Here is an 11,537-nt window from a genome sequence, read left to right as displayed (position 1 = left end):
CCAAGTACCTTGCTACCAACCACCACCACTTTATACCAAACCAATTTAACCCCTTTCAAGTCTCCCTTACCTTTGCCTCCACATGCTAATTACCTCTACTCATGTCAGTCAAGGTCGCAATGTTATGGAAACCAATCAATGGCTTATTCATTTTATGCATTGCTACAATTGGATTGAAGCTCAAATCGAGATTTGAGTCTCCTCCTTCACCTCCTTGGTTTGCTCTCCTCTTACTTAGTCTCTCCTCCACATATGTGATCATTGAAAGATAGATCAAAATATCTTTTTTAAATGAAAATAAGTTGTATTTCTAATGAAAATAATTTCTCCATATTTATGATTTCTCACACCCATTAATGTTTAGTTAAAATCATTATATTTATTGATTATAGTTTATCTTGATTTATTATTTATTGGGTTTGTTGATTTTGCTTTTCTTTATTGATTTTGGATTGCTTTAGGGGGCTAGAGAGAAACAAGAACAGAGAGAGAGATAGAGAGAGAGAGAGAGAAATAGATAAAGAAATGGAAATGGAAATGATCTTTTTAACATAGGTTATCGAGCTTAAACTCAAATAAAAAAATAAAATCAATAAAAATGAGTTAATAAATGGGTCAAACTCAAATTTGAGTCATTTTTTATATTATAAATGAACTTAAAACAAAGTCAAGTTTAAGTTTTATTATATTTTAAATGAGTCGAGCTCAAGTCATAATACTGAACCTCAAATCAAACTTAAAGAAAATGTTACTAATTGATCTGACCTATTCAAAGCTTGGTTCAACTCATTTACACTTAAATTGAAATGAAAGTCTAATCCATCCTGTTTGAAAACTAGAAATTTACAAGAATTCAATTCAATTAATTTCCTATTTGTAAATTCTCATGTTTGGAAACATAATAAGTGGAAGAATTCAATTCTTTTAACTTAAAAAAAATTATTTTAAAAGAAATACAAATCAAGTCAAAAGTTGTATGGTTGCATAGCAATTCAATTCAATTCTTTTTTTGCATACGATTTCTTCAAAAAGAATTCGATAGAAATATTTTATGTTAAACGACATTAGCATATCAAAGATAAGGATAAATTGCACCAACCGTCCCTAAATTTTAGGAGTTTTTTCATTTTTATCCTTCAACTTCAATTTATTAAAATAAAATCACTTAACTTTAATTTTATTTCAAAAAAAAAGTCCTCTTCACCCATAATAACCGATTTGCCGGTTATGTTGTCAATTGGATTTCATTTTTCTCTTTTTTTTAAAAATGGATAGACTAAATTACCCTTCACCTACCTTCCCCTCCTTTTATTGCAACCCACTTGCATGCTACTGCTCTCTAAATCCTCCATTAAAGAGCAGTGCTGCAAGACCCATTTGAAACCTAGCTATATTGCTAAGGTTAAAACAGCTTTCTCTCCATGCACCTAGTCCTCACCTGGTAGCCATCCTCTCCTTCCTCCATTTTTTATCTTTGCCTCCCACTTTAATTCTCCCATTAAACCATTTCAAGAAAGCTTCCACTTAAATCATTCCTTCCTCCCACACTTCTTTTTCGTTCTTTGTTATTCAGTACCTCAATCCCACATGCAAAGCCACATCTCTTCGGATAATATTGTGTCGGAGCATGGTGAAAAGCACCCAACGTCATTTACAAAGGGAAGCTCGACAATGAAAAATGGATTGCCATTAAGCAATTTAACAGATTGGCATGGCCTGATTCTCGCCAATTTCTTGTTTGTTAGCTATATCTATATCCGCTTTTTATTTGGTTGTTGATTTTTTTTTTTTTGGGTATTAAATGTTAACTAAATCTGTCAATGAGAAATGTGATTTAGGAGGAAGCTAGATCAGTTGGGAATTTGAGGAGTAGGTGATTGACAAATTTGATTGGATGTTGCTGTGAAGGTGATAAGAGATTACTTGTTGCCGAGTTCATGCCCCATGAAACGCTTGCAAGGCATCTGTTTCACTGTGAGTTTAAAGGAAGGGGGAGAGAGAGAGAGAGAGAGAGAGAGGGGGGGGGGGGTTTCTTTTAGTTTCTTTTTATATAGATTTTGAGAGAGAAAGAACAGTGAGTTATGCATTTTGGGGTTTGCGATGATCAGGTAATTTTCTTTTGTTTCATTTATGCTTCTTAATAGGATCAGAGAATATTTAATTCATTTTCTATATTTATGTCTATTTAGCTATTGTATCAAGCTTGGATTCTGCAGTTCAAAGGGGAGGTTTCGTGATTGGCAATTTTATTGATTTAGCTTGGTTTGTTTTTATTTTTATATTAAATTTAAGTTTTTTTTTTTTGTTGGGTGGTTTTTGGAATTGGCAGCCACAATTGATATCAGAAAATTTGATAATTAAGTTCTTCTAAGCTGCCAAATGGAAAACCTATTCATTTGTTTTTTAGGAATAAGTGAGAAGTTTGGTTATACATTTGAGTTTGGAAATTTTGTTAGCTGTATGTTATGAGAGTGATACATCCATGAGTAATAAAAGCATCGAGTGATTGAACAATGAGAAAAAAAAAAAAAAAAAAAAAAAGGAAGAAAATGGACAATATATTTTTTTTTTTTGAAAAAGGGGCAAAACAGTAATTTTATGACCTTTTAACCTATAAACCTGTCGTCGCAAGTAAGAGTGATTACTTTCAAATAGAATTGAAGTTGAGTAATTTTATTTTAATAAATTGAAGTTGAAGGATAAAAATGAAAAAATATTTAAAGTTTAGGAATGTATGATGTAATTTACCTTCAAAGATCCCTGTCAACATCCCAAGAGAGATGGAGTTGATTGATCTGGCATTTCTCTCGACATTAGAATGGTGCAACTTGTCAAAGCTAAGAGTAAGGATCTACTTAACATTGTCGTTGAAACTGCTATTACAAAAAAAAATAATAAAAAAAAACTTTTTGAATTTATTAGTCAAAGAGTATTAAAAATTTAAAATTTAATTTGTTAAATAGTAATTAGAGCACTAAATAATACAATAACATTTTTGAACAATAAAATGACATTTTTGAATATGCATTTTTTAATAGTATCTCAAATCATTTTTTTTCTTGAAAAATAATTTTGACTTTTAAACCACAATGCCAAATAGGCACTAAACAACCTTCCATCACTCAAAACTTTGCCATAAAAATTCTAGTTTCTACATACCAATGAAGAACAAAAAAGTCAAAAATAGATTATTCTTTTCCACACTATTATTCCAGAACCGAAATAGGCATTCAGAGAAAGAATGAGAATGAATACTTATTCAACAACAAAAGTCTGCAGCAAAAGAAAATTGCTTTATAATATTACTTCGCCTTCAAATGCTATATACAATGTACAAGCTTCCTACAATGTTATGGGGCTAATTCTTTTCTAGCAAAGGGGAACGCAAATGAAAATGGAAACAAAACAAAAACACTGCAATGCCTTCTCCAAGTTTTTATGCTCCTGTTCTCCCATCTTGAAACAAAGAAAATTATTCAGCTACAAATTTTATTGGATTTATGAAGTCATGCAGCAGCCAGTACCTAATTTTCAGAAATTTTGTAAACTGAAACAGGCTTAGTTGCCTAGTCCTCTGTATACAATGCGTTTTCTATATACCAAAAAAATAAAAAATAAAAGTGCTGCTTTTCACTTCCGTGCAAGATAAAATGCTAACATTCGAAGCAAATATGAAAGAGGCGAAATCAAGGTCCAAAGAATCTGATGAAAATTTGGTTAGGCCGAGAACACCAGCTCCTATAAATGAAAAAGCAGTCGCAATTCTCAGTCAGCGAATAACACCTCCAATTCTGGTTGATCTGTCCCAATCAAGGTATTTTTATACAAGCCTTCCTTTCTTTGAGCACCAATTCCGTTCACATAATCCATATCTGACCAATCCTGGTCGTGGTCGTCCACAGTTAAGAGCTCATCAGAAACATAGCTAGCAACATTCTTTTTGTTATTCTCTCCCTGGCCCTCATGCATGTAACTATGAGGAGTTGGATATTCCCCAGCCTTTGCTTCAGAATCCTCGCATATGCAGGATGATGGGTTTTCATGAAACTCACCCCTGCCAGGTTTCACCTCATTTGGCCCTCCCATGAAGCCAATTTGATGAGTACGAACCTTGGAGGCAAACTCTTCCCATGTCATGTTATGTCGGTTCAAGAACAATCTGTAAAGTTTTTTAGCATTTGGCTTAATTGTTGGCTTGTGTCCAAAATATCTCCTGAGATAGACAAATAACTAAATTAGTTGGTGAATAAAAAGGGTTGCCAACGACATAGTCATACAACAAGATTAAAGTAATCTGATAGAGACTTTAAGGATGAACGGTTTCTGATGAATGCTACAAAGAAGCATCTGCACAGAGTTTCAGATGAACAGAATCTAATTCTAAGCAATGAAATACAATACACAAAGCAAGCTATGCACTTCTCTTTAAGCCTTGAAAGTTGCTGTGCTAAAAAGCTAGTTATTTGAACCACTTGGTCACAAACCCAAAAACAATAAGAGGAAATTGAAAAAATTTATCCTTTGAAAAATTATTCTGAAATTATAAATCAAGGTCATTGACATTGTTTGACAATCTACTGTTAAAGAAATGAGTAGCTTACCTTCGTCCAGCTAACATTCTAGCCATGTTGCCATTGTTGTTGGTGACAAATACATCACTTTCATCACAAACAATGAAGTCTAGTGCAGCCATGCGAGAAGAAAATAAAGAAAATGGTGCCAACTCTTCCTTGCTAGCTAAAGTTTCTTTTGAATGAAAATTGGGAAACAGAGCCTTGAGGGGTATTAAAGTCTCTTCACCACCATATACTTCACCTGATGCCACATATATGTGAATGTCGCTTCCGAAACCCAATGCTCGCAGCATAAGACCAACTTCCTCTGGTGTTAACGGGCATCTTCCTTGCCTCTGCACTTTCTCAGGGTTCTTTTGCTGCATTCAACAGAAAATTAATAGATAAATGTGCAACTCAGTCTTGGGTTGTACTGTTAAGGATAAATAATACATTCTGGGAAGATGGTGAGGCCTTACATGTAAACTTAACCACCTCTTCCGAATTGCACCAAGTTCTATCTTTTCTTTTTCTCCACCACCATAATAACATCCAGAGAAAGCAAGCATATCAGCTTCAAACCTAAAAAATAATATGATAAACTACATTTGTGAGTTCCTCTACTCTTATTAAAATCCTAAACTCACCAATCATAGGTCAAAACCTCTTCAGTGCAATTAAAAATCAAAATCTCATTTCACATGCATTAATAAAATAATGTTCTCAAAAAATACATTATACGCCATCTTAGACTTCAATGGAACATGACAAAGACTTGACTAAATTTGACAACTAAAACAAGAAGGTTTAACATAGTTAAATTACTACAAATTTCAAATATATATATATATATATAGTATTCCAAGGACCTTACCTCAAGTGCAAGGCAATAAAGTGATTGCATTTCATTCTCATTCTCTCAACCAACTTTTTACCCATTTCAAGAATAGAATCAGTAAATTTTAAAGCATGGTAGTTGACTCTGCACCTCAGCTTTTGTAAATCCATATCAAGCCTATTTGATAGCCTGTAATCAAATTTCCCAAGCTGAATAGCCTACAAAACAAGCCAATTGTCACAAAATTCAGTTCTATAATAAACATGAAGGGTAATTGAACCCAAATAGCATTAAAGCTCAATAACTCATCATTCTTGTTCATGAGAATAGTCTCAAGAATAGTCTGAAAATGCTGCATAACAATAAATAAACCCAAATGCTTCAAAAATTGAAAAATTTTAAAAGATAAATAAATATTCAACAGTTTCCGGGACACTTTCTGAATACACATCCACTTATGCACATTATAAAATTCTGGGTTTTCTAATCTTATTGACTGCTTGGTTCTTTCCTATTTCTTTGATTCTTGTCATTTTCTTCTTTGAAGAAATTTCCAATTTAGATGTCTTCACAAAATTCAGCTGGAAAACCAGAGAGAATTACCAATGCTAGCTTTCTGGAATTCAAACTTAGAATATTCATTTCGACCTACACATCAACACAACTTCACTTGAATGTGTAAACATTGCTTGTCATTTTGGAACACCAATTACACCAGTATTTATTGCTAATATAGGTATTACAGCCTCTAATATATGTGCATGATCCTGTACATTGCATGAGGAAAAAAAAAAACATAAGAAGAAGAGTGTGTGAAATCAAATTCTGTTCATTGATCTGAACAAAAACGACCTGGCAACATTTTCACAATAAAACTGTAGAGTGAAAACAAAAATTCAAACCCCAGAATTCAGTGAAACAACTTAAAAACTACTTTATAAAAATATATTTTGGCAGTTTTATTAGAAACTGGTGTACGTCAAAAAGAAAAGAAAAGAAATGCAGCACTTACATGTTTCTTATTAAAAATAGGTAAAACACGATTCTCATAGCATTTTGGAGTGCACTTCCTTGGAACGCGCATGTAATAAGGAGTCACAACTTTCCCTAACTTCATTGGGAGCTGTTTAATGATTTTAACATCTTTTGAGAGGAATGAAATGAACCAGTCAACATCAAAGATTTCAGAGAAATTACTGCATCAAACAGCAAATCACATATGAATACACAGGAAAGCAAGTAAACTTTGAAATGGTAACTAGGAAGTGAATAAAAAAGTATACCTAGTATCTTTCCAGAACGATTTCTCATCCAGCTTTGGAACAACAAGAGTAGCATTCAAAATATAAGCTGCAACAACAGCATCTGTTATCTGTGGCCATGATATAGAAAATTCAGTATCAAAAACTAATTGAGCAAAAAATCCATTATAATGGCAACATTTAAAGTGAATTATCCATTGAAAAGTGAATCATGGTTACCCATAAAAGCCATAGAACTTGGATATGATGCCCCTAATATCATATTCACATTCATATACAGTGAACTGGGCTTCTGACCAAGTTGGTCTATCAATAATATCACAAATTATCCCACTATTGTTTATCCACACAACGGAACAAAATAAAAGGGTAAATCGTGTTGCATCCCCAATACAAATAAAGAAAAGACATCAATACTGTCGATTATTTTTTCCAGATGTAATAAATCTATAATCAAGGGAAAAGTGACATGACAAAAGGTGCAAGCTCAACTCCATCCTTACAACAAACACCACAAATATTAAGTTTCATATATGATCTTCAGTGAATTTACATAGGAAATTATACAAAAAAATGACCCGTGTTGAATGTTAACTTTATGTGACGCTGCCAGTATAACTCAAATTAATCAACAGACAATTGGCACTTGAGTTGCTCAGGAATAGATAAGTTTAGAAAGACTCACCCCTGTTCTCTGTTGATTTAAACCTCCACTGGTAGCAATCAACAAGTACCGATTGTGATTCGTTTTTACGTCAGCAGCTATAACATACAACCACACATCTCCATTAAGTAAGTCTAATCGTCTGACAATAATAACAGAAGCAATTTTGGCTGCTCCTTGTCACCAAACAGGGGCAAAACCAAGAAATTGATCGAATAAAATAAAACCACTTCAATGAATCCCCAATATATTCTCCAAATTTATTCCCAGTACCCAAATACATCAAATATAAAATTAAAAATTCTTAGGCTTCATATCGAGAATGGAACTTAAATGAGAATCAAATGACAAAACCATTTAAAATCAGACAAAATCTGCTAGGCCATAGTTCTCTCTCCCTTATTTATTATTACTGTCATTATTATTTAAAAAGTTTTCCATGAAAAAAAATGCCAGAAACAGAAAGTTGAATAATCAGCTAAAAGGTGAGTTCCATTGTATAAATATAAAATGATTTCAGCATCAAATTAAAAACCTCCAATAAATATCAATACATTATTGATTTTTCAAAATCAAAAGATTAGATTTCGATACTTTACTTTGAAAGCTGCCGCTGGCGTTACTGCAACCATAGTAGAACTTCGATAATCTCGAGCTCCAGAAATCATGCCCTATGCTCTCTTCATTTTCCTGAACAATCCAACATAAAAAAAATGGCTGATCACGCAATCATCCAAATACTAATATATAAACAAAAATCAAAATATCAAATCACACCAAACAACAAATACACAAAATATATCAAACTTAATCAAGTTCATATCGGTACCGCAACACGAAACGCCGTCTTCGTATCCGAAGTCGAGTTTACTGTGTCTATGACTGAATTTTTAGACTAATCTCAAAAAAAAAAAAAAGAGAAAAATCGTGAGAATGAATTCAATGTAGCGAAACGTATACACGAAGCTCGTTTAATGTCGGAAAAGAAAAGGCAGTAAAGTCAAGACCGTAACACATGGAACAGCTCATAATAAGGAAAGAATATTACCATTGAATGGTGGTGGTTGGCGACAGGAGGAGGGGAGAAGAAGAGTGAGAAAGCAACGAAGAGGAGGATGAGGCAACATGAAAAGGCGTAGAGGAGATGAAACAAGTGGTGGCGCCGCAGCATGACGAGGAAAATCCGATAGACGCCAGCTGTGAAGCTGTGGCTGTTATCTCTCTTCTTGTTCTTCATTGTACGAGAAGATGAAGAAGAAGGTGTTATTTGTTCTCTTACTGTTGATGAATGTTTTGAGGGACAAGCATTTGATCAGAGACAGAGAAGGGAAGAGACGGTGCCTCTGAGTCGAAGCTGTTGTCGCAAGTATAAGAGGAAGGATATAAACAAATGAATATCCATATGAGAGCATTATATTTTGGCGATTTGTTTGTTTCCGTGTGACTTGCTCTGACTCAATCCAGTGATTCAACGCTCTATGATTTAAACACGTGTCGCGACAAACGGAAACTGTTTCTAAGATCATATCACTTAACTATCTAGAAGATTATTATGTTTGTTTGTTATTCTTATCCTAAGTCATTAATGAGTGGGAAAGGTAGGTCCGATACGATCGTACCTAAACTTACGTGTGAGTGTGCAACATTCAAACTTCTTCTCGATATTCATTACTTCCCGGCATGATCTTTGTTGGCTCGCCCTCTATTCACGTGCTCAGCACGTGTTCACAATAACATCCCTCATTTTCCACTCTGGCAAGGCAAGCAAGCAACCATAGTTTCTTGCCTGAAGAAACTCGTTTCAAACATGATCCAATCAAACGGCCATGCACGTGCCGTTTATGCGCGTGAAAGAATGTGTATTTTACATTTAATGAAATCGTAGTTCCTTTTTCTTTTTTCTTTTTAAATAAACTTGTAGCTTGGCAACAGAAGAGTCTTTTTATTTTAATAAAATTAATTTTTTACATTTTTTATTTTTCAAATAAATTAATTGATCTTTTTATTTTTATTTCGGATACCCTTTAATCTAATTTCTACCCTTTAATCTATTTTATACCCTTTAAGCGTTAATTTAAATTTATTTTAATTTTTATAATTTAAAAAATATAATTATATAATCTTTTTATTTTTAAGTCAAAAATTATTTAGTTCTAATAATAGTAATTTTTTTTCTTTTAAATATATTAACTAATAAAAAATTAATTTAAAATAAATAAAAAAGTAAAGGGATTAATTATGTATTTTAAAAAAAATAAAAAAATAAAAAAATTAATTTTATTAAAATAAATAAAATAAATAATATTTTTTTAATTATTTACGTTAAAAAGAAAATGGTTAATATTCCAATTCAAATTGTTCGAATTTAATTTTCTGATATCTTGAGAAAGATACTTAGAGTCTGTTAGCCGTCAATGATTAAATGTGTGATTAATAATTAATAATTAAATAATTAAAAAATAATTTTGACATTATAAATAAAATTTAAATTATAAATAATTATTTTTGAAATTTTATCTAAAAATAATATTTTTAAATTCTTCAAATTAATAATTAAAAGTTTAAAAGTTAAAAGTGAATTCTCAATCATTAAACAAAATAGATATGACTTTTTAATTTTTTTTTATTATAAAAATGTTAATAAAAGAAAATTAACAAAGAGATGTAGACTGAACATATTGTATCATCTAATCTCATTTTTTTTGTTAATTAAATTAAGATAAAATGAATGAAATAAATTATTATCAGCAATAAAAATTCTCTCTTTGAAATACCCAAATCGGATAAGGGGAAAATAAAATGTTTTTAATTATTTCCAATTGTTAAATTGAGTTGGTTAGTTATTTGGCTTATACGGCAAAGATATTTTTTCAATCAAAGTCAAAACTGTGTTATTTGCTGTAAAAATAATTTGATTGGTTAATAATTTAAAATTTTAAAATTATAAGTATATTAAATATTAAGTGTATTAATTAAAATATATTTTTAATTTTTAGATCAGATGAAAGTAAAAATTAACTGTATTAAGTATTATTTTATTTTTAATTACAAAATAAATTGAAAAAAAAGGTAATTATCTCACTCGAATTAAAAAAAATTATATTACTTCATTGAAAAGTAAATATAATATTTAAAAATTAAAAGTATAATAAAAATTAAAATGAATAATATTTAAAAATTAAAAATAATTATCAATCTTAAATTAATTAGACTACTGAAATACTGAAATTGTTATTATTTACTTGATTGAGTTTATTGATTTAATTTGTTGAATTGATTGGCTAGGTTGATTGGGACTTTTCTCATAGCATCACATTAACTATTTATAACTGTACCATAGAGAATTTGGTTGAACCTAGAAAGCTCCAGAACCTAGACTTTCCCACATATCTATGTCTTTGCAACTGTTATCCGCTACTCACAATTGTTACCAACCTCTCCTCGTAACTTCCTACTAGCTTATTGCTTAATAACTTCCCATTAATTAGCAACTTTCACAGATAATTATTAAAAAAATTAATAAATAATTAATTATGTCTCATAATTAAATTAATAAAATAAAATTAATTAAAAAAACTAATGTAATTAATCAAATGCTTAAAAATAATTAATGAGTTAAAATTAATGTTTTGGTGTAAATAATTACTCCCGCACATTGATTGGTCAGTTAGTCCATTCTAATGTGGGCAATTATTTTTTCTCAAACCTTGAACTCCCCTACTCCTCTGCTCCATCATGATTTAATGTGAAATTATCTCAGCAGGTCTTCTACTTCGACACAAATGCAAGAATTTGAATTTTAAAATATGTTCATCTCTTAATTAGTCTTCCAACTCCCTCTGAGATTTTAATTCAGTTAAATCGATCACACTTCCCCATGCCATTAACTATGCTTAATAAAACTTTAACTTTAATCTTTTCTGTCACCATTTCTATTACTCATCATATTCTTCTTCTCAATTTCTCTCAAATTCCCTTACCCTTCTCCATTTTCATCACAAATCCATGATCCTCATCTACTGACATCAATATTGCTTCAAAAATCACAAGACCCATATAGCATTTTTTTCCCCTCTCTTTTTTTTTTTTTCTCTTTCTTTGGTGTGCCATCACCTTGCCCATCACCATGTCACAGCTACCTCGCTGTTCGTGGCTCAACACCAGTGTTCTAGCCTCGTCATCGAGCATCCTTGCCTTTGGTTCAAAGACTCGAAGGCCTT

At 31.5% G+C, this 11,537-nt stretch overlaps 1 protein-coding gene across 2 annotated transcripts; it reads right to left on the bottom strand.

Moving 5' to 3' along the window:
* Positions 1-3,608: 3,608 nt before the first annotated feature.
* On the bottom strand, positions 3,609-8,712 carry LOC110632626 (protein ROOT HAIR SPECIFIC 17-like). 2 transcript variants are annotated; one of them, XM_058145990.1, is made up of 10 exons: positions 8,366-8,712; positions 8,147-8,212; positions 7,917-8,007; positions 7,339-7,415; positions 6,675-6,763; positions 6,404-6,587; positions 5,428-5,609; positions 5,033-5,135; positions 4,602-4,933; positions 3,609-4,213 (listed from the first exon to the last, which is right to left on the bottom strand). In XM_058145990.1, the coding sequence occupies exons 1-10, from the start codon at positions 8,552-8,554 to the stop codon at positions 3,766-3,768; spliced, it is 1,761 nt and encodes a 586-aa protein (XP_058001973.1). In that variant the 5' UTR covers positions 8,555-8,712; the 3' UTR covers positions 3,609-3,765. The 2 variants fall into 2 exon arrangements, with proteins under 2 accessions (XP_058001973.1, XP_058001975.1); XM_058145992.1 differs by lacking the exon at positions 8,147-8,212.
* Positions 8,713-11,537: the final 2,825 nt, after the last annotated feature.

The sequence above is a fragment of the Hevea brasiliensis genome, chromosome 1, assembly GCF_030052815.1.
Source record: "Hevea brasiliensis isolate MT/VB/25A 57/8 chromosome 1, ASM3005281v1, whole genome shotgun sequence".
Taxonomy (NCBI): domain Eukaryota; kingdom Viridiplantae; phylum Streptophyta; class Magnoliopsida; order Malpighiales; family Euphorbiaceae; genus Hevea; species Hevea brasiliensis.
This window is presented reverse-complemented; position numbering and strand designations above follow the sequence as displayed.

Excerpts from the sequence above, each read along its gene's own strand:
- LOC110632626 (XM_058145990.1), bottom strand. The coding sequence starts at position 8,554 with ATGAAGAACAAGAAGAGAGATAACAGCCACAGCTTCACAGCTGGCGTC. Across the intron at positions 5,610-6,403 it reads CTATTTTTAATAAGAAACAT|GCTATTCAGCTTGGGAAATT; the intron begins GTAAGTGCTGCA and ends CTTGTTTTGTAG. Across the intron at positions 4,934-5,032 it reads AGAGGTGGTTAAGTTTACAT|CAAAAGAACCCTGAGAAAGT; the intron begins GTAAGGCCTCAC and ends TGTTGAATGCAG.